Consider the following 23,593-nt stretch of genomic DNA (forward strand, 5'->3'; position numbering starts at 1 on the left):
ACCTTTTAAATGTAACATTTTCACTAGTTTTGCTGTAGTGAAATAGGATCTTGTCTGCCTTTGTTATAATCCCTTTCTGGAAATAAGATTTTTACAGAAGTCCTCAGTACAGTAAAAGGACTATGTTGGAACTGCAGTGTATGATGTAAAGTTATTTCAAAGAACTGTTCATTCTGTGACCGACCTGGAGCTGCTATAAAGTGATCTAAGCCTACTGATATAATAATTTTATAAGTGTTGAAGGTTTTCTGGGACATGAGGTAAAGTTCTTGTACCGTTATATTGGATTATCAGATTTTCTTAGAGGTATGTGTTGATTTAGCTTAACTTCAATGTTGGAAAAATAAGCACAAAAGCCACACAATGGCTCTAGATAAATTACTTCTTGACAAACACATGTGGGGAAAATAGGACTCTAGGGGTGCCTACAAACATTTAGCGGCTGTGCTCTATCTCAGTGCCATGAGTTAGAGCCCTCCCTCCCCAAGTCAACAGATATTTGTGTGTTGGGGAATGAAGCCTACCTGCACCGGCCCTGGTTAGCAGGTTGGGGTGCTCCAGCAGCTTCTGAGGATGGTGCCGGGATGCCCTGCTCCCCACCAGCTCCAGGGCTGCAAGTGGGGGAGAGAGAGGAAGAGGGAGCAGCATGGAGCTGCTGGTTAGGCTTTGCCTGGCCAGAATTGGAGTAGGGGAACAGGGTGAAACAGAGCCTCTTTGCCTCACAGGCCCCCTCCCAGCTACCCCAGCTGAGGCATTGTGGGGAATCAGGCCAGATCTACAAGGTGAGGGGGCTCCTTTCCACCTCCCCCCCGCACTTCAGCTCTAGCCACTGTAAAGCCAAGCCAGCAGCTGCTGCTGCCACTGTCAAGAGGCCCAGGCAGGATGTGGAATTGAGGGGGAGGGCAGGATGGAGTGAAGACCTTTGCCTTGTAGACCTGGCCCATGTTCCCCCAGTACTCGAGCTGGAGTACCTGGTGGGGAGGGGCAGATGCATGAGGTGAGGGGGCTCTGTTCCACCCCACCCCCCATGGCAGCTCTAGCCAGGCCAAGCCCAGGTGGCAGCTCCATGCTGCTCCCTCCCCCTCCTCCTCCTCCCCCCATTGACAGCCCCAGAGTTGGGGCTAAGCTGATGCTTTCCACCATGAGCAGCAGCTCAGCCCCACAAAGCATGCAAAATTAACACTCAAGGGAACATAAGTTTTCTAAAACACTCCACTTTACAGTACCTTCATCCCATACCTCATTTGACGAGGGTTAATTTTTGTGCAATCAGCCATTTTAAAAGTACTCTGCAGCTGTGCATGTGTATTATATCACAGCTGTGGAGCACTTTCAGGGGCCCAACTGCATAAAAAATGTAACTTGTTTAAGCACCCTAGGTCAATAACCTCTTGATGAGTACTTAGGATAGAATCCTAGTTTATTTACATGGCCCAATGTTGTTGGACAAAAGACCAATGCATGGGTTCAGCAACCAAGGTCTTTACTGAGTGACACACATAGACCAAGTAGGGAAAATCAATGCTCTATCTAAAATCATTTGTACTCGCTGTGATGTCGGTTGCCTTATGGGTGGTACCACTTGTCGGTAAAGTAGCCCCTCCCCTCGACTCGCCTACCACGACTTTGCTGTTAAATTCTCACGAGAGGGTTTCAGTGGAGATCCTCCCAGAGGGGCTCCCCAACACGGCTGTACTCACAGTTGTTAGGTGCGATGTTCCACGGGGCTCTGCCTCCCCTACACCCCATCCACTTGCCAACCAGTCACATGCTGGTCCGATGTTAGCCCCGGTCTTGCGGGCTTGCCCCGCAGTAGGCCTCGGGTAGAGGGAAGAGCATGCAGCTGGATAACTTAGCCGGCTCGTGTCCCTTCTCTCTCTATTCCTTGGACTTCCCTCTTTTCCTTTACTTTCTTTTCTCCCTATCCTTTTCAGAAATAATATTCTCCTGGGGAGGAGCGGGATGTGGAGCTGCTTCCTCTTCCCCAGCATCTCCAGGGGACTCCGAACCCCTCCCCTGCTCTACTTCTTCTAGGGGAAGCGCCAGTCTCTCTGGCCCACTTCCAGCAGGGAGCTGCTGTGCTTCCCCTGCTGTGCCTCGGTCAGGGGCTCAAAGGTTTCCCCTGCCTTGCTTGCCAGTACTGCCTAGACTAGGGCGTGCCTCTTCCTGGTGGGAGCCTCAGTACGCCAGATGTGCAGCCAGCTAATTCTCCCTCCTTCTGGCTCCCCCTCCCCGCGGGTCCTGTCGTGGCTTTTAAACCTTCCTGCAGCAGCCATGCCGGCCGCCACGATTGGGTCGGCTGCCTCCCCCGTGGGGAACAGCTGCTTAAATAGCCAGCATAATGCCTGCTCGCACGGCCGCAACTGTGGCTGCGGTTGCCGCTGCGGTTCGAGCTCCTGCAACACCGAATCTGCCGGGGGTAAGTTCCCCCCTCGGGGGGTCTGTTTCCGGGCTTTGTGCTCCCCACGGTTTTCCCTCACCTCCTCTTGAGCCCATGGTGGCATGTCGCCGCCACACTCACATACATACACACAGGCCAATCCAGTGGTGCTCCAGTTCAGTCACAATGGCTAGTCCTGGTGCCTCTTGACACAATGACCTTATCGGAGGGATGTCGGTAGTTTTCTCTTGAGTTGATGTGAATGGCATACAGTGTTGTTGGGGCCTGGTCTTCACTGTCCTTTTATTCTTAGTTTAGGCAGACTTTGCCGCAGTGCCCCTGACAACTTGCTTAGCCAGTCACCTTGTTGCTGTTGAGCTGGCTCTAGTCACATACCTCATGGCTTAGATATGCAGATGGATGGTAAGGCTTAGACATGCAGATGGTAAGATGGATGGTAAGGAGTTACTTTGATATACAACATCCTGAGACCGGTGAGACAAGGTGCCTGTTTACTCCTTATCTTCTTGTAGGTGGTTTGTTTGTTCTTCTCAAGGCTGCTTTCTCAGTAGGCTGGGTATGCTTGATACCATATTCATTTACTCACTCATGCATTCATCTAAAATTAATTTTTGATAATATTCTCAACAATGTCACTTGTCCATTTTTGGCTTTTACACAGTTTTAATTTCTATTCCACAATGTATAGAGGCATAAGCATTCACATGACTGCTGAGTTTAGGCCCTAGGGTTCACCCTAGCCAAGCAGGTACAAGGCCCCATACCTGCATACCCTGGGCAAGTGTAAATCAAAAAATTATATCCTGGAGAAAGCCTGTGGCTAGTGAGTGCTAGTCAGCAGCAGTGCCTCCCATGTTTATCCCAGGAGAATAGTGGCTAGGCCACTTGCGCAAGAAGCAGAGACCCAGATTCTAGGTCCCTGTTACCCAGTGAGCATTTAAACCAGCATCTCTGGCTTCTAAACACCAGCCCAGAGAGGATGGCAATATACAGTCCATTCTCCAGCACTCCTTTGGAAGGTAGCCCCCTGGACAACCAAGAGATGAAGACATATGAGACCAGGAAGAAGAGAACGGGGTAGAAGGGATGCTGCTCTAGAAGTGAGGGGATGCTGGATTCCCAGGGAACCAATGTGACACTGTTATTCCTCCATTTCATCCAATGAATAGTAAATGCAAGGTACACTGGCTCATCATCCAAAGAAGCTCTGGTGAAGGGACTGGAAAATGCCTAACCTGTGCCCTGCAAGCACCCCACTTGGGAAGCTGGAGAGATTTGGGTCTTCTACTTCTTCGGATGATTCCCTAAGTTGTAGGCTATTGGGCTAAAATGTGGTCTATCCTATCCTCTACCTGATTTTTGCTGGTCCACAATCTCAGGATTTAAGCTCAGATGTATAAATAAAGAGCTAGGTGCCAGCCTAGCCAGAGTGCAACCTGCTGATCACACAAAGTAGATGTGTGGACACTACACAGCTTTATTGCAGGTGGGATGGAATCACAAACTGGTCATAAATGCCAAAAATGCCAGTTACACAGCTGGATAAGTGCCACTTGGGCATGTAAGCTAGGGACAGACATTCAAAAAGCCTGAGCCTAAATTGATTCAATCTTTGCCGGTTAGTGTAACCTGGCTAGGCTGAACCAATTGGTAGATAGACATTCTCTCTGGACTGAGGAAATTCAGGCACATGCCTGCAGTGGCTCAGACTAGAAGCTAGGGGGCTCTAAAGCAGCCCTCCCCTCCGTTCAACAGGGCTGAGCTGAGGGGTGTGAAGCCAGGCCCAGGGAGGATGCTCTGATTTCCCTGCCGTCACCTCCAAGCAGCCCAGAAGGGGATGTTTCTCACCCCTAACTCCATGTTTATCAACCCATTAAGAAAACAAAGCCTCTCTTCACTAACTAATGGAGCTCTTCTTAAACAATTTTTCCAAGGAAGGACATGAATCTACCTGTTGATTAGCTCCAAAAAGCCAGTCTGCCTTTGTTATCTCCCCAGCATGGATGGTAGCCAGCATGTGGTCTCCTAGCTAATGCTGAGATGTCTGCGTAAAGCAAAGGGATGGGGGAAATAATCCCTGCTTAGCAGGGAAAAGTCAGGCAGATGCTCTGTGCCTGCAAGTCTCTGCCAGAGCTGCAGCCAGGAAACAGAGCTCTACTGTGGAGCACAGAGCCGCACCCAGCCCAGCCCAGCCCAGCCCAGAGAGTATGCTGGGATGCTAGGGGAGTCTGGTTTATATTAAACCAGCAAGGGGACAGGGACTAACATTGCATAAACTGGTTTGACCCAAATAAGCATCAATTCTAGGTCAGTTCAACCAAACCTGTAGGTCAGTTCAACCAGGCTTATCTCAAACCAGTTTCAGCCATTTTCAAACTGGTTTATGTGTACTAAACATCTGTTATGTTACAGGTTTAAACCAGTTTCTGATCACTTAAACCAGTTTATGTGTAATGTCTGTCCCTAGCCATAAAGTGATATAGGATTCTGCCCTGAGGGTGCAGTTACAAGACCATGTCCTAAACTCATGCCTAAAATGACACCTGTTTTTTCTAAGGATGGAACCCTAGGAAACCCTAGGGCATGTCCTCATGAGTGCGCACATGCAGTTTGTGGCATTGCAGAACCATCTGCGGCACTGCAAACTGTACACGCCACACATGTAGGTGTTCACCATGCTGCTAATTCATGGAACAGTGGGTTCTTTTGACATTGGGAGATTCTGGTGTCAATAAAACCCACAGTGGAAAAAAGTGGGGTGGTGCACATGGTGGTGGAAGCATATGGCCAGCCAGCCAGGCTCTACGTGCCCAGATTGCTGCTGCTGCTGGAGCCCCGAGAGGCCCCCAGAACACCAGGTAAGGCTGCTGGGGTCAGCCCAGGTGCTGGCCTAGTTTCCCATTCCCCACCCAGGACAACTTGCCACACACCGGAGTGCACGTGCTGGGGCATTCCCCAGGGACAACTAGCAGCAGCACAAATATGTCCCTAGGAATGCACTTTTCCGCTCATGGGGATGTGCCCCTAGAGATCAACAGGATACTAAATTATTAAAACAAACTCTCTGAAAAGTAGGTTGATGTGATGGGTGTGTCATTCCCAGTGAGGACGATAGGCATGTTTACTATGACGCAGGTCTTCCAAAAATGTCTGAAAGCAGCTGAGGCTTCTCCAGGTCCCAAAGAATTGTAAGACTCAAGAGAGGACAGGCAGGGGAACAGGCTCTTTTACGATCTGTTTTCTGAAAGGACTTGCTTCTAAGTAAAATAATTGTTTGCTTTAAGAAGTATGATTTGTAGAAACTATTTATTAATTCCTCTTTGATGGACTAGAACTGCAGTTACTGAGTTTGAATTCAGGCTTGCATATGGGAACTGAAGCTCAAGTCATGGTCTTAGAATTGTTGGCACTGGATTTGGACCCAGCCCTTATACCTTTGTTCCCGGTGGACACAACCCTCAGACCGACCACAACACCTGGCATTTGATAATAGGTGAATTTATTGATACAGAGTAATAACAAAAAAAAAATAATACAAACAATCAATTCTATATCTAACAATCCTAGGGCTGTCATCAGAGTCAAAGTACATCTTATCAGGATGCAGGCTCCACTCCTGAGGCTCTTTCCTAGGCATCAGATGTCAGCAGTCTGGAGGTGGGAGGCCGAGGCCCACAGCCCACCTCCAGTGGGGTGCATGAGATGGGCTGCTGGTATGTCCTTGGTTCATGGTGGCCTCGGGGACCCTTCCCAGGGGATGGGGATGGGGACGCTTCTCAACGAAGAGAAGGAGGCACGGGACAAAGGGAGGGGAACAAGAAGGAACAGGGAGGGACCCTTTGTCAATCTCAAGCCTCTGCTTTTTGTATTCTCCTTCTCACTTGATGACTCTTCATCCATGGCTACCTCTGGTTGGTTGTCTCTGTCTGGTCACACATCCACGTAGCCTTCCAGGCCTTCTCCTAATTTGGTCTGTTCCCCCAAAACCAGGACTTAGGCCCCCCTCTGCTCTGGAGCCTTGTTGCTGGTGTCACTTATCTTGTGTTATGGGACAGTATGGTACATACTTCCTTGGTTCCTAGGCTGTTTTCTAGACTATATGTCCTTGTTGTGTTAGACAACCTGTCTGCCTTGAAGACTGTGATCTTGTGTTATGGCATGCTCCCCTCAATTCTCAGGCTGTGTCCATCCATTGCCCCTGTCGTGCTAGATAGCTCGTCTGTTTTCAGGGCCATGAGAAGCTCTGTGCATCTCCCAAGCTCTTTAGAAATCCATTAACCCCTGCTGCCCATCTTGAGTCCTTATAATGCATATATCTATACCTGTAGGTCAATTCCCCAAAAAACAGACCTTTAAATACCATTTCTAAGCCAATAAGAATGAGGGAATTAAATAATTTCATCCCTGGGGGGAGGTGACATCTTGAAATCTGAGACCTTGTGCTCTTGAACAGGCTAGGAGGGATCAAAGGTCCAGTTAGTTCACCAGCTATGACAATCTCTGGTGTTGGTTTAGTGGCTTCCACTCTGTGGAAGCCAATAAATGCATAGCTGGATGAAAGCACGTTTTTAAAACTACCCAGTAACCCGTAGCAGTAAGTGAAGGCCACCTGGACAATCTGCCTAAAAGGAACAGTAGCTGTTTGTCAGTAAACCTGTCCTTGAATGCTACAGTTTGAAGTTGTAATGAATTGGGTTTATTCTTTACTAATTTTTTCTTTTGGTAATGCATTTCAGTTGATAGAAAGATACTCTACTCTTATTTTTTTTTAATATATATATGGGAGCAGTTGTTACAAGATTAGAAAGTTATGTGTATAAACTTTTTTTTGCCAAATTAGTTTTGCTACAGCCTATGTGCTATGTGTGGTTTTTGTAGAAATAAAATCCCTGTATTCTAAATTCTTTACAGGTTTCTCTAAAGGTACCAGATGGTAGAATGTAAGTTGTGAACAATTCACAGTTCAACAGTTCTTTGTCTTTCCTCAGTTGCCCGTAGGCCTTTCAAAGCTGTCACTCCAAAAGACTAATATAATGGGTATATGAGAGGATATTAGTACAAGAGCTATGAGAATACACAAAAAGAAGATTAGTTAATATTTATGTAAATAAAATCAACTTATTCACAATCTCCTAAGGTGATTATTTCTGAATGTTTAGGGGAGGGAGGTTTTATTTACAAGAATATTCACAGAAAGCAGAAGTGTCACAATTATTCCTGTGAACAGCTACACATGAATATTCAGACTGGAAGTGCAGGGTCTTTTTGAAAACCTTGTGCAGTTATTCCCAAAACTGCTTTATTTATGAAGTTATAAAGCTTAAGTATTGAATCAAGAAACAACTAATTTTCACATGACTTACGAGACCAGTATTATGGCAGGAAATGTGAATAGCAAATATCTATACCAACTGTTATGGATTGCTGGTAACAATCCAAAAGCTACTATTCATTCATTCATATAATTTAGTAAATGGCTGCAAATAACGAACTTATTTACCAAATATTTATGGAGTAAGATAGTTTAAATTCATCAAATGATTGATTTTTCAAGTTTGCAGGGGCAGATAGGATGCTGTCTAGAAGGAATTGTCTGCAGTACAGAATTGTACAGAAGGAATTGTCTACAGTAATTTCAGAGCCGCTCCCTATCCTCTTTGAGAACTCACGCAAGTCAAGTGAAGTCTCAAATGATAGAAAAAGGGCAAATATAGTGCCCATCTTTGAGAAGGGGAAGGAGCAGGAATTACAAGCTGGGAATGACCACCTAGGCTCCTAGGCTACAGTATTGCAGAGAAGGACCTGGAGGTTCTAGTAGACCAGAAGTTGGCAGCATACAGCTTGTGGGCCAGATCTGGCCCATGGACCCACTCGATCCAGCCTGCAGAGCTGGAAGATTTTGCCTGTGCCCATGTCTGTGTTTACCCATGCTCACCCACCATGGGGGCTAAGCAGTGAGGTGTTGTGCCCGTGCTACTGCTGCTTCTCCTGACTGCCGCTTCTCCCCACTATCCCCCACCTTCACCAACATGCACTCAGCTTCCAGATAGACTCTGTCCAGCCCCAGGAGAGTTTCCCACTATCTGCATGCATGTCATAGCTGGGAGGTAAAAGAGGGGTGGGAAGAGGTAGCAGCATGGACACGGCTTCCAGCTGTCTGGCCGCAGTGCAGCTTTTCACTGTCTGGAAACTGCGCTTGCACCGTAGCCAGGGAGCAGGGCACAAGTGGCAGCAACAGAGGCACAGCTTTCAGTTTCTGGGCCACAGCACGGGCACAGAGAAAGCCCCCCACCACTGATGGGCTGCCAGAGCCACCCAGCCTATGTCAGACTGGAGTTCGGCTGTTCTGACTCATGGCTTGAAAAGATTGCCACTGGCCACTGCAGTAGACCATAGGCTCAATATGAGTAAACAGCATGTTCTCGTTGCCAAAAAAAAAGAAAAGCCAACAGCATCCTGGGCTGTATATTACAGAAATGTCACTTGCAAATCAAGGGAAGTGATTCTTCTGCTCTATTCAGCACTTGGTGAGGCCTCACCAGGAGCACTGTGTCCAGTTTTGGGCCCCTCACTTCAAGATGGATGTGGACAGATTGGAAAGAGCCCAGTGCAGAGCAACAAAGATGATTACAGGCCTGGGAAGTAACACTGTCATGGAAAGGTTGAAAGAACTAGGGTTATTTTATTTGGAAAAGAGGAGGAGGAAAGAGTATTTGATGTTAATGTTCACACATCTGAAGGGTGATTTATAGAGAGCATGGAGATAGACTATTCTCTGTGGCTTTACGCAGGGTTGATGCTGAGGCAGGCAGGAGGGCCCATGGTCCCTGGGTGTCGGCCTGGGGGGTGGGGGGTGCCAGCTGGGCCGAGAGGCTGTGGTGCCTCCCGCATTTTGTATGTGGTCCACGCTCACACCTAGCATCTTGTACATTTCTTTATCTGTTACAACCAGAAATTCTGGCTGCTGCCACTCCCCCGGTGTGCCACGATGTCAATTTCCCCATGGGGTGGGAGAGGGCGGTTCTGCATCCTGCTCAGATTGTCCCCAAGGGTGTGCCAATGCAGGCATTGGCCCCCGGGCACCAGAGACCCACAATAGGCCACTGGCATGGGGTCTAGGCTTTGCTAGGGACAGCAGCAATCCTTCAAGGTGTTTCCCACAAGCCCAGGATCAGATGTGGGGAGGGGGAGCCTGCTATCTGCTATGGCCACTATCCCCAGGTGAGGCCTTTTCTCCACACAGTCTGGCTGGAGTGAGGTATGGGTGGCTCTTGAGCTCCTCCCACCCCTGGCTGAGCCAGAGACAGGGGGCCTGTGGCAGGTGAGGGAGGAGGGGATGAGACAAGGGTCAAGGTGCGCCTGAACATGTAAGAGAAGGAAGGTAGTGCTGGCACCAAAACTCCCTGGCTGCTACTCTCGTGGTGGCATGGTCTGCCCACTCCAGTAAGGGGAAGTTGGGAGTGGGGTTGCAGCTCCTACTGAAGTGCCGGTTGCTGCACCTGCACCCTCTTTTACAAAATTCTGGATTCACTCAATCACTTGGAGGAACAGGTAAGGAGTAGACACGATAAGGGGGAACCCACTTGCTGCTGGTTGAGCAACACACTCAATGCAGCCCCTGGTAGGATAGGGCAGGAGCAGCTATGGGGTCCTCTTGCCTGCAGATCAGCTGGAGACAACAGCAATGAGCAGGTCCCATTCCTATGCTCAGAAGCAGCCCCTGCTGGAGAGGGAGAGAGACAAGTGGGAGGGAGGGGAGGTGCTACTGAGCACTGGAGGGGAAGGAGCACCTAGAAATTGCTTGCAATGGAAAATCTATAAACTAAATAAAAAAGGAGCCAGACCACACAGTGACATCTTCTTTATGGATGTAATCTTTCCCAAAACCTATAAGTGTATACGGAGAACTCCGTATAAAGTGCAATTAAAAAAGAATACATTTGAAGGAAACCTGAGTTCGAGGTGGTATAACTCCCCTACCTGTCACCTAGCTCTGGATGCTCCTTCCACTCTGGTGCTCAGTAGCACTTCCCCCTCCCTCCCACTTGTCCCTCCCACACTCCAGCAGGGGCTGCCTTTGGGCATAGGAATGGCAATCAAAATCAGTCATTACAGTAACAATGCCTTAGCTTTAAGTGGGAAGCAGGCAGTTTCCCTGCTACAACTACAACTTCCTAACTGGCATTCCAGATGTGCACAAGGTGCATGATCACCACCTAGTGGCTATCACTAAATTACAGAGACTAGTGATCTACTAACTGGAGACTAAAGTATTTACTACTAACAACAAACAATTTTTGTGTTTGTAATGGTGAATTTTCATTTGATTAACCCATTCTAAAATGAAAAATGACAAAACCAAACTTTCCTCTATATACACTTGAAATGCCTTGTATTTTTTTATAAGTAAATTGTTTTACAAGACAAAACTACTAAACAGTATTTACAAAGTACATGTTGCAGTGTACTCAAGTCTAAAAGGAGACAGATAAGGAAGGATAAGCACTGGATGTGGTTATAATAGCAACCTTACAAATGAGCATGGCCAAAAATACTTGACCTGTTGCTTTGGAAGAAAATATATGGCAGGGAATGTAACAAGGGACTTCTCATCACACTGGAGGTCTGACTGGCAAAAAATCATCCAAAGGGTAATGAGGAGAGGCCCTCGCATGAATTTTCTTTTCCAGCAGGTTCATACAGCATGGGAAGAATAGGAAACTCTTTCTAGGAAAAAGTAGATTTGACCCAACATGGCTGGCATAAGCAGAATTCATAAGCACCTGGAAGACATGATAGCCATCTTTCCCAGAGGTGGTAGCTGCAGACTAATGGACAAATGAATTCTACCTGTTGTTTTTTGTTTCTAACAATATTGATGGCAGCTGTAAGTTATGAAACATAATCACAGAAATCAAAGACAGAAGCTACCTGCTGGGTTGAGCATTTTGTCCCCCTGCCTGCAAGATTGATAGTCTTATGGTAAAGGCATTGGATGAAGGGAACAGAGTTCCACTCAGCTCTGCTGCAGATTTTCCTGTGTCACCTGAAGAAATTCATTTTCCCCTTGTTCCTCAGTTTTCCTAAAATGTTAGCAGTAGCTTAAGTGACTGTGGCATGACAAGATTTGTACCACTGAGCACAGTGAAAGTCAGAAGAGTGCCACACATTTTAGGGAATATAAATAACTATGGAAAAGAATTGCAGTCCTGCATTAGACATAGGGAATGAGACCTTAATTTTCTCTCCTCCATTAAATGTTCTTACTATAATATTTCTCAACAATTCCTCATGTATTTAACATGTAGGTTTGGTTTACAGTCAAACATACATACTTCCAGTGGCAAAAGTTTCTTGTCTGTTCTCCTGAGCAGAGGTATCAGATACATGCTTCTATCTTTTCATTTCTTTTTCTTCCAGTAATATTGTTCATGGTTTGCTTCACATGCACATTGAGTAAAAAATTCGTCTGTTCTTTTTCCCTAGCTATGCATGAAAACTAATGGATTTTTAACCTTTATTATAATAATGTATCTTACAGGAAGAAAACATGTTGAATCAAAGATTTTTTCCATGCCCCCTGAGGCTAATGTTTGCAACTTAAGAATTTAAAGAAGTATCTGTATTAAAGAAGGCACAGTTTATTACAGTGTCCATATAGCTCAAAGAGTCTAGCTAATAGAGATTTACTTGTCCTCCTAATTGCACTTTTGTATTCTATAAAGTACAAGTCATATGAGTACTTAGTGCAAAGTGAGCAGGATTCAGCCACTTTATTACAACCCCTTTTCCATACTGAAACCTATAATTTATTGTACATTTATGCCTTTTTGTGAATGAAAGAGATTTTTGTTTTTGATAATGCAAATGGAAGTTTTAGAAAACCCACAAAAGTAGCAATCTTGACTGTTTAAAAGCTTGACATCAGTTTTCAAGCTTGACATGAGCTTATAATATTTTTTTTCAAAAAATTTGTTTGCAGGGAAGTGCAACACAAACTGAAGCAACATTTTGCTTCCTTATTATCTTTACCTACCCAACTACTTAAAAGAAAACCATCAACACCTCCTCTAAACACAAAAGTAAAACTTATTAAAAGAATTTTAAACACTTTTAAATTACCTTCTTCCACCCTCAGTTTCTGTGAGAATGTGCATGTGTGAATCTAAAGTCATTTTATGTCGAATCTGTTAATGGCAATGAGTGCATGGTTTTATTTATGTTTACAATATATTCTATATTTGCCAGTCTTTCCCACCCTTGTGGGCGGAAACATTTATTTCTGAATGCATTTGGACAAATGTAACCTTTTCTCTCACCCAAATAGATATAAATCTTTTCTACCTTGAATTTTCCTTTTTTAAACAGCTACTTAAACTTGATCTAAATATAACCCTAAATACTTTCATCTTGGCATTTTGATAGCTTGACATCTGCTAAGTCAGAATAATATTGGGGAAAAAGTGCTTTCTCCATAGGCCTTGATTCAGAAAGAACTTTAAGCACATGCCCAACTTTAAGCATATGAGTAATCTCATTGTAGTCACATGTGTAACTGCCTTGCTGTAGCAAAGCTTTGAATTTAGAAGGGTAAGTATAGTTAAGATACGAGGTGTTGATAGGTCCACAGCCAGGCTTTAACTCAGATTTTCTTTTTATAGAAAAGTTGCCTTCACTTCCTGAATTAGGGTGGTACATATTTATATGCGTAACACGTTCCATATATGAGGGACCAGTTGTGCAGAGAGTTGAAAAAGGTTGGGCTCTCTAATACTTTGAACTGACCAGGTCATTCCACTCCTAATACTCACAATAAGTTTTCTTTCTATCTGCCAATTCCCTTGAATTGTGTGCATGGGCCCTCTGTAGTTCTACATTGCTTCCTAATATGCGTCATGGCAAACTAGGTAGGTAGGGTCCTTTCTTTTCCCCACTCCTTGCTGGGAGCCTCAAAATCATGCTAAATGGAGTTATCAGATGGAAGTTAAGAAATGTTCTTTTTAATAAGGAATCCATTTGATGGTATTTAACTTTGTATCACTTACTGGATCCCTTTTTCCATCTCCACTTCATACAGCTTTGAACATTTAGAAAGACTGTTAACAGCTTGTTTTTTGGCATTGTCATTAACAATGTTAAGTGCTGTATTACTTTGTAGTTTCATATACTATAAGAGTGCATATTTATTCTGGTGGTAGCCTTTAAATAGCTCCGAGGAACACCTCTACCCGTTCTGAAAAAAGTTATATTTGTACTTTAATGTCACAGTTGAACATTAAATATTTTAATTGGGTTAATTGCACATTTTTGTCCATTCATTGGGTTGACTTATTATGGCAGATGGCCCAATACATCTGATATAAATACTTTGCATGACAACCCTTCTGTTTTACAGATTTTCTCGGTGAATTTTTTAATTGATAATGCCTAATGGCTAATTTCAGTTAGCTAGCTAGCAACTTTTAATAAATTCCTTTTTTGTAAGTCTTGCAACTCTTTAACAGCTTTGTTTTGTTCCAGTATATTTAATCAAGTTTGTGACAATAAATTGAACAATTAATATTTCTTACATTTTTCCTAACATTTTCAAGTTGGCTTCTGTTTGTTTGTTGTTTGTTTTTCTTGTCAATGTATACAACCTGCCCTATTTTAGTGAAGTCTGTCTTGGAACTTGTTCCATAATTCATCAGGAGATAAGATCAAAGAAATGGCCAAAAGCTGCAGAAGCAGAGAAAACACGTTTCCTACCTCAATATTCACCCATCCAGCATTAAATAGGAAATATTTTTGTGGCATATGTAGACATCTATTAATAAGAACTCTTCAGATGTCAAAAACAACTTAGGTAAGAATTCTTGTGTGTGATATCTTTTATTGGACCTGCTGTATGATTGATATAGGCATAGGCAAGCTTACAGTTATTACAGTATCCCCAGAGGCTTAAGGAAGAGTACTGTGAGACTCAAAAACTTGTGTATGTCTACACCAACAGTATAGTTGGTTCAATGAAAGATATTACCCACAAGAATCCTTGCATCTTGCATGTCTAGTGGATGATCACAGCAACAATATCACTTCAATGCTACCAAAAGCAACTTGGGATACACCATGATGTGATGGTATAATGCCATAAGACATTTTCTTCCAAGACTGTCGGTGTTGCTTTTCCTTTCAGAAAAATAAATAGAAAATGAATTGCATATATAACAATCTTGCAAAGTGTGCTATTTTTCTGTAATTGGGAAGAAATAGAGCCACACCTGATTGTAAAACAGATGAGGATCCAGCTCATTTTTTGACTAGTTTATCAAGATCTTTAGAGCCAGTCACCTTGGAGGGTACCAGTTGGGGTGAGTTCTTTCCCAGGCAGACCCAGTTACTGCAGTTCTGTGAGTGCCTTGATTCTCAGTGGAACAAGACATCCATCACTAGCAGACATAGCAGAAAGAAACATTAACAAGTGAGAAGTTGTTTCCAGAAAAGATTTCTTTTTACAATGTCATATTAGTACGGTAGCTCAATCCAGCAAAAAAACACACTAACTGTTAGAGTTTTCTGATTCCTGTCCTAGATACTCTTTGGGCTTGTCTACTACGCATGCTTTTACACATACATAAACTTAATGCACATTTGCCTAATGAGCATTAAAGCAATTTAGCACGTCTACATATGCATGCGCTAAGATGCATTAACGCGGTGTGCAAACCGATTTGGGACTAAAGTTAGTCCCAAGTCAGTCGACATACACAGTGTTAATGTGCCTTAGTGCATCTACATGTGCGTTAAGGTGCCTTAGCTATTTGCAAAAGCAGGTATCAAATTTAGGTGCAAATAGCCTAAAATCACCATTTTTAAGGCACACTAAGGGCGCATACATGTAGACCTGTGCCCTTAATGCACCTTAAAAACAGCTAACGTGCCTTAAATCATCATGTGTAGACACACCCTTTGTTAAGGAACTCATGAGAGTAAAATGGACACAATCTCAATTATTGTGGTAAATAGAAAGTGGGACTAAAAGGTTAGACTTGAATAATTTCTTAGTAACTTTAGATAGAAAACATTAAAGGCTGGAGTTTCCAGACCTGTGCTAGTAAACAAGTTCCTATAAATAATATTTATCATTCTGATATTTTGACTTCTGAATGTCTGCATTTTATATTCAGGAATTAGTAGACATGTCTCATTGTCTCCTCGTTGTTAATGAATATTTTATAAATAACCTTAGACTCTTGTACTTTGCACCTCTTGGCTGTTTGCTAGTAAAGCCCATGTTCAAGAAGGTTCTGACTAAGACAAAGATAAAGAGTTATTTCAGAATGCACCTGTTCAGCATTTCCTAATAAAATATTAGATGAAAATTTATCAGGAATAGATTTTAAATATAAAAAATCCCCTAAATATCCATCAAGCAATACCAGTATTATCCAAGCCAAAAATGTGAATCTTTTGCCAGTAATGGGTTCCTTGTGAATGGGCCCCTCTGACTTGTATGATCTCTCGGAAGGGCAGAAGTCTGTCTGCACGAAACCCATTACAGGATCATTTTATACTATTGGAATAGGACTTCTTAAGACCAGTGATAAACCAAGCCCCTATCACACAGACACATGACCAAAAGATAGTCCTTGCTCCTAAGAAATTTACCATCTAAGTATAGAAAAGGAAAAATGGCTAGAAATACCCCAGCTGGTTCTAAATGAGCCAGCTCAGATCCTGGAAGCATTACGGCCACATTAGTGAGGAGCTACCCTTCTTAGCAGGATAAATTAGCTAATGCTGGGAGTGTGTACATGAGACATTTACTGTCCAATTGACTAGCTGTACAGCAAATGTCTTGGTATCTACACATGCACCTCTATTAGGCTGGAATAAACTAATTTACTCTGCAACAGGATAGTATGTGTAAATACTAAAATGTAGAATGTGAGAAATTATACAGCAGCACACATGTAGACACTGGAGGGGCTGATAGGCATGAGGGTGCTTTAGTATGGGGACTGCCTGCTGGCTAGCCCCATGAAGAAACTCCCTTGTGCGCCAGCCAGCTCCTCCACAGCACGCTGAGCCAGAGGGTGCAGCCCTCAGCTGGCAGGCTGAACCCCACGACCCCTAGCCAGTCAAGGCTGCTCCAGGCCAGCTCCATGCCTTGTGAAGCTTATTGCTCTGGAGTTAATTGCACATTCAAACAGCATACCTGGGAAAAATAAACTCCAGAGCAATAAGCTCCGCAGTTTATTCAGGCAGTGTAATTGCACATGTAGACGTGCCTGCAGAATGCAGCACTAACCCAGATATGCTGTTTCCAATACTCCATGCTAGTTTGGGTTTCTTTATGCTTTTCTACACAGTTCTGCATAGACCATATACAGTGTTACAAAAATAGTTAGCATGAAACCAAATGGCCATAGTTATTACTTGGAAGAACCATCTTTATGGTTGCTGGTTTACCAGAAATATAATTACAAACTAACACAATAAAATAAACTGAAGGCTTGATCCAGAAATCCCTTCTAATGCAGAATTAAGTATTGTAGGATTGGCTCCAAACGGAGAAGTAAATGTTTTATAGCATTTTGAATAATAATTTCGGCTCTCAGGCACAAATTTAGCAACATAATTAGGAGGGTGTGTTAATATGATAATTCTTTTTCTTAAAAACATATGCACCTCTTACGTGCTTCACTGGCTGGACCCAGGCCATAGAAGGAAGAAGCCAGTTGGTTCCAACTCTTCAGGTATTACAGAATCCTAGAAAAATGGGGTTGAAATGGACCTCAAGAGATGACCTACTCCAAACCATTGCTCAAGCCCTCAACATCCAGGTCTAAACATTTATCTTGTCAAAGTACCTAACATAACTGCACCGTTAAGGACCCATTAACAAGTTTACCCCAAGGAGAGATGGAGTAAACCTGAAGGAATCATGGCATTTATTTGTCTTCTGTTTCCCTATATTTGAGATAGTACAGGCTTTTGTACCTATCACTACCTGCTTGTTTGTGTTCAGCAAACTGGCCTATTTAGTACGAGGCATATGGCTGGCTGATGAAAAAGACACAGGAGAATCTCTAGGGGCTAAAGTCATTCCTAGCAAGAAGAGGCAAAAACTCCTCAATTTAAATGGAAGTTGTGCTATGGCTATAAGTGAATCTCCATCATTCTTTGTATTTCTGTAGCTGTGATTCCCCCAGACAGAACATAGACATAACAATAAAGATCAGAAACTTATTTTTCTGTAGAAACAAGTGCTGAAAGGTCTTGAGTCTCAGTCTACGGTCTAAGTTTGGAGTGTCATAAAATAAGAGAACACGTATTTTTTCCAGACTTACTTTTTACATTCATAAACATAAGAGAGTTCTGAAGGAAGGTAAAACAGTTCTTGGAAAATACCCCCAAAACAAGTGGCAAGGGTTTTTTGTTCGTTTTAGTGACATCTATTGAATTCTTGCTCGTTGTCATATGGATACAGTAGGTCCAATATACAATATATGCATATACAGTCAGTCCAAAAAACTATACCACAAAAAAACCCTTGAATCTTGGGTATTTCCTGGACCATCATAGCTACAGCAACATTCAAACACTCCCAGAACAGGTGACACAGTAGAGACACAAAACCGTGAACTAGTGATACCTCTGTTGGAAGGATGAGGAAGAGCTGAGAGGAGGTGCTCCAACCATCTACAGCAGAACTGTCCAACTGGTACCTTGCCTCCCGGCTCCTACCCAGCTGTCATAGTCCCTATCATTCTAGTTGCAGCATCAGCCATGGTCTTGGGGCTCCCTCTGCATCCTCCAGCTTCTGCTGCATCCCCCAACCCCAAGGCTTCAGTGGACCCAGTGGCCCAGAGTGCTTATGCAGCAGACAGGTTCAGTGGCAGAGCCTGCAGCTGGGGAGTGGAAAGTGAAATGGGGCACCTCACAAACATACTGTGCAAAGGGGTGCTGCATGTGCACATGGTGTGCAGCCTGGGGGGCATGTGGCATGTAGGGCAATGTCATCTGAACCACAGGGTTTCCCATGCATCCAGAAATTTAGTGGCAGGGGAGCAGTGCCATTATAAATTGCCATGGCTGGATCCAGTCTGTGGGCTGGAGTTTGAGTGCAACTGTGCTACAGCATGAATTTTAGAACCTGGCTTTTACATTGCTTTGCTTTTTTTCTTTATTTTCACCCATTAAATTCCCTTTCCATCAAAATGGTATCAGAAAACTGCCAGTAGCCTGAAAATTTCAACATTTGTTGAAGGGCCAGCTTGCAAAGAATGGCTGCAGACTTGAGGGTGCTTTGGGCTCCCCAAATCTGTAGTTCTTTTATAATTGAAAATCAATCATTTAATAATGTTTAGCAATGCTTATATTTAATGTAATATAGGTTTCCTTACAGACAAAAAACCCACAAGTGTCCTGTCTACTCTCTTTCTTCCTCCAGATTTAGTCATTTTTTTAAATTTAAACCTGCTTCTGAAAAAAAAAAAATCATGAAATCTGTAACACATTTAAATCAATGTGGCTATTGCGAGTATCTGCACTTTGTAGTCTCTGAATGCATTCGAGTAAACCCTTGCATATAACTACATTATCCATGTGTTTTGTTGTATGTCTTTGCTTGCCTAGCCCATACTTACTTTATTAATAGGAAGAAAATTCAAGCTTATCTCTTCCATCAAATGTTGAAAGATCATCACAGTTTTTAAAGAAAATTAGCTCATATGCTACTGAAATTATGTAGTATGCCAAATTCTGTCTTTGGAGACACCGGGTTTAGCTGAAGCGCATTGGCAAAGCCTTGGTCTGGAAACAGTCCATAATCCTCCCCCTCTCAGACACTGTTACAAGAGAAAAGACCCAAACTTGCCGCCTTGTACTCTCCAAGGGGATACCTATATATGCAAATATAATATCTTAAAGACAGGTCTGCCTGCAGTTAGATTCACCAAGGGACTGTGCATGTGTATTCCACAGGAGAATATGGACCCACTGTAATGTAAAATTAATTTTGGATCCAGTCATAAGAAGAAATAACTTACATGTGTCTTTGGGGGTGGGGGCTTATACCGTTTAGTGAAAGGAAAAAAATGGAACAGTGATTGCTTGCTGACCTAGATATGTTCTTTTTTTTTTTTTTAATTTAAAACGTTTTCATTTTCCATCAACAGGCACAAGCATATTTACTGTTTATGAAGCTGCTTCTCAAGAAGGTTGGGTGTTCCTTATGTATCGAGCAATTGATAGTTTTCCCCGATGGCGTTCATACTTCTATTTCATCACCTTAATTTTCTTTCTTGCCTGGCTTGTTAAGGTACTATGCAATTTTCTGTTTTAAACCTGTCTAGAATATAACTTATGTTAGAATGAATTTCCCTTCCTTTCTGCATGCTGAGGCTCCTAGTAAGCCTTTAATTTTTATCTTTTTTTTTTTTTAATAGAATGTATTCATTGCGGTCATCATTGAAACATTTGCTGAAATTAGAGTGCAATTCCAGCAGATGTGGGGGTCCAGAAGCAGTACTACTTCAACAGCGACTACCCAGGTGAAGTACTGATATAAGTCTGAATACTTAGGTACTCTACATGCTCATTTGTTTTTAGTTTACTGAATAGTAAGCCACAAATTCTGATTAGCGCATGCTATATTTTATCACCTAATATATATTGTACTGTATATGTGTGTGTGTGTGTATATATATATATATGTATTTTTCAGTTGTTATTATTATCTAATTTTATAAAGCAATAGAGCACATTGTTCAAATAGAGTATCTTAAAAAAGAATAATACAGAAGGAAAGGAGAAGAGTTAAGTTATTGGGAAGCTAGCGTATTTTAATGGTTGTGTGTTTATTATGTACTGCTTAAACTCCCTTTTTGTCAGATTTATATAGGAAGCAGGATAATTCCTTTCTCTCATTTAATTTTTGGGATTTGAACTATTAATGAATATGGCTTCTGTAACCAAGCAGGGTGGGGGAAAGATTGCAAAGTGTGACTGGTAGTAATACAAGAGGTGGTCGGAGTGAGTGTAGTAGATGCTGCTGGCACTGAAAAAATGGTGAGATGGCAAAAGTGTAGTGTTTAGGAAGGAAGGGAGCCACAGCAGAAGACACTGTGATTCTGATATGTGAAAGTGTATCAAGGGGGAACCACAGAGAGAGTTTGTGGACCTGGAAATGGGAAGAAGCCACATTAGAAGGGATTGTTCATTGGCTTGGGTACCAGGATGAAATTGCTGTTTTGTCCATGAAATATTGGCTACACTATTGTGGCAATCATTTTAAGTATTTGGCACGTATGAATGGCCATGTTCTTTCAGACCTCTACTCGACCTAGTGAAATACCTTAACATCAGTCAGTATCATCTATCTATTGTGGAAAAAACCTTCAGAAGGTAGATATGAAAAGTCTATGATGAGGAGAGATGTTTTACTCTAATCCCAATAGCTAGAGATTGATCTTTGTCTGAAAACCTGATGTTTTAAATCTATTCATTTTTTTAAATGCATTTTGATTAAACACTTGGATATTCTTGTTATTCACATATAAATTGAGTCATTATTATGACTTCTGCTAATTTCTGTGCATCATTGATATGTTATTCCAGTAATTTCCACAGTCTAAGTGTAGTTGCCGCAAAACTTATTTCATCAGTTTAAAATCTTTTCCATATCAAGACAGCAACCTTTTTCACACAGCCTACATTTAGCATCTGGAACACATTATCATAAAGTCTTGTTGAGGCTAAGGCTTAAGGTGAAACCTGGCCTGAACCAAATGTAATTCTGCATAAAAATGATTCCACCAAAAATATCAAATCAGAATACAATTAAAAGATTTCCATATTTATACATACATCCCTATCTTCAGTGCCACAAGCTCTACAAGAGATAGGGCCTAAGAGAGAAATACCTCTACAAAGAAACTCTAGAAGCAGCCAAGTCTGGGTATCTCTGGATTATGGGAACCGTAATTATATTGACATCAAGCCAGACAAATATTATCGTATTTGACATAAATGCTGTTTATAGAATACATATAGTTTGTGGACTGACTGCAGATAAATGATTATCTGGTTCCAAAAGTGATGTTACCTAAAACACTTATGCAACAGGAGTCAGTTTTAAGAGACCTAAAAAAAAGTAATTCATCCTCTTTCTGTATTAGTTGGCGGTGTTTTTCTAATACAATGCACCAGATAAGCTCAGATATTTCTTGGTTTGGGGATGAAGTGACCTTGACAGAAAAGTTGACAAATCAACTAATTTGTGTAGAAAATGAGTCTATTACTAATCAAAGAAAAAGTCTCTCCTAAGTGCTGGTGGGCTGATGTAAAAGTGATCTCTACAAGAAGGTAAAGGGAGGACTCCCAGATGATGCCTAAAGATATCAGAGTAGCTCATTACCTTTAAAGGAATACATGCACATTTCCTGAGCGCACACGTAGATGCTCCACTAGGGAGTAGTTTCCCTGCTAATTTCCTACATTTCCTGCTAATGGCTTTCAGAGCAGAAGTTCTTACACCAGCCAACCCAAATCTGTCTCCTGGCTACTGGCAAAAATCAGTTAATCTGACGTGTTTAATTTTCTAAAGGATAGGAGCATATTTGAAATTTTTCAGTTGGAGCCAGGATATTATTTCAAATATTTAGTTATACAACAGTAAATCCAGAGTACCTTCATTTATGAAGAAAGCATGGCAGAGTGGCGCCCTACAGACTTATTTAGAGAGGCATAAATTTTCATGTTGCTTATTTTCTAAATTAAGTAGTCTCTAAGGACATTTATACACATACCTTTTTGTCATGCAACATGCAAGAGATCTGCTGTTTCGGAGCAGTCTCAATTAATTAATTGAGGTAACAGGTAAGGTATTATTGTACGCCACACACACACACCCACCCAGCCACATGCCACAGAGCCAAGTTTTGAGTCAACTACACTTAGACTGTGGAAATCACTGGAATAACATATCAACAATACACAGAAATTAGCAGAAGTCATAATAATGACTTGATTTATATGTGAATAACAAGAATATCCAAGTGTTTAATCAAAAATGCATTTTAAAAAATGAATAGATTTAAAACCTCAGGTTTTCAGACAAAGATCAAGCCCTCAGAAATGGACTGAATCCTGTGATGTGCTTGAAAGCCTTCAACTTGCACTGAAGTCATTCGGTGCAGAGGGCTTCCTGCATCCTGCAGTTAATTGAGTCTGCTCCACATGCAAATTGACATGCACTACGCTGCACCACATGTGGTTGTATAAGTGATGAATTGAGCGTCAGTGCACAGAAAATGTCAGCGGTCTGCTTTTGAACTAAAGCACCTCTGAGTTGTTTTAGTTCAAATGTACATCGCTGCCATTTTCTTTGCACTGGCGTGCATTACACCACTTATACAAATGCATGCATCACAGCGCTGGGTGTTTTTCAAGGTGCCCGGCACTGCAGTGCTTGGACATATAAAAAAGCCCTGCGTTTCCACCCTGCCCTGCCTTCTGCCTGGCTTAAGAGTAACACAGTTAACTACTTCTCTTTGGGTGCATCTACACATGCAATCAATTCGAAGCAATAAATTCCAGAGCAGTTTGAGCTGGAGTAAACTACTCCCTAGTGGAGCATCTACATGTGTGCTCAGGACAGCAGCAATCTGAGCCAGAGCAGAGCAGTTTACTCCAGGGCCGTTAAGCCTTGGGCTCTGGGTGCAGGTGCGAGTGGTACAGGAGCTGACTGGGACACGAGGACGCTGAAAGTGCAGAGCCAATGTGGCTAGGCTCTGGGCAGGAGTCTGGCCTCCAGTTGGCTGGGCTGATGGGGCACAATTTAAACCCATGGTCAGTGTCTACATGTACGTTTAATCACAGTAGAATACCCCAGCATAAAATAGTACTGTTCCCGACAGTATTATCTTACTGTGGTGTTAATTACTTTACTGCAGATTAAAACTATTGCATATGTAGATGGTGATGCGTTCCTCCACAGTTTATTAGTTTACTCTGCAGCTAAGCACAAGTGGAGACATGGCTTTTATTTATGGTGTTACTCTGTATTTCTATTAGTGTAATGAACATCAGAAGCTGAGCCTGTGATGTGACAATTTTGCCACAAAAAAGCACATGGAATGATTTATCATTAAATTTAAAAAAATATACTCACTGTAGAACTTCCTTTCAGTAACCTAAACTGGCTGG

General features: G+C 42.6%; 1 protein-coding gene across 5 annotated transcripts in view; it reads left to right on the forward strand.

Annotated features, from left to right (window-relative positions):
• Positions 1–23,593, forward strand: part of NALCN (sodium leak channel, non-selective) — a 505,598-nt gene that overhangs the window by 167,162 nt on the left and 314,843 nt on the right. For all 5 annotated transcript variants that reach the window (XM_019486907.2, XM_019486906.2, XM_019486908.2 and 2 more), the window contains 2 exons: positions 19,564–19,706; positions 19,834–19,938. In XM_019486907.2, the coding sequence (XP_019342452.1) occupies positions 19,564–19,706; positions 19,834–19,938 (248 nt within the window). The remainder of the gene's footprint in view (positions 1–19,563; positions 19,707–19,833; positions 19,939–23,593) is intronic.

The sequence above is a fragment of the Alligator mississippiensis genome, chromosome 1 (assembly GCF_030867095.1).
Source record: "Alligator mississippiensis isolate rAllMis1 chromosome 1, rAllMis1, whole genome shotgun sequence".
In the NCBI taxonomy this organism is placed as follows: domain Eukaryota; kingdom Metazoa; phylum Chordata; order Crocodylia; family Alligatoridae; genus Alligator; species Alligator mississippiensis.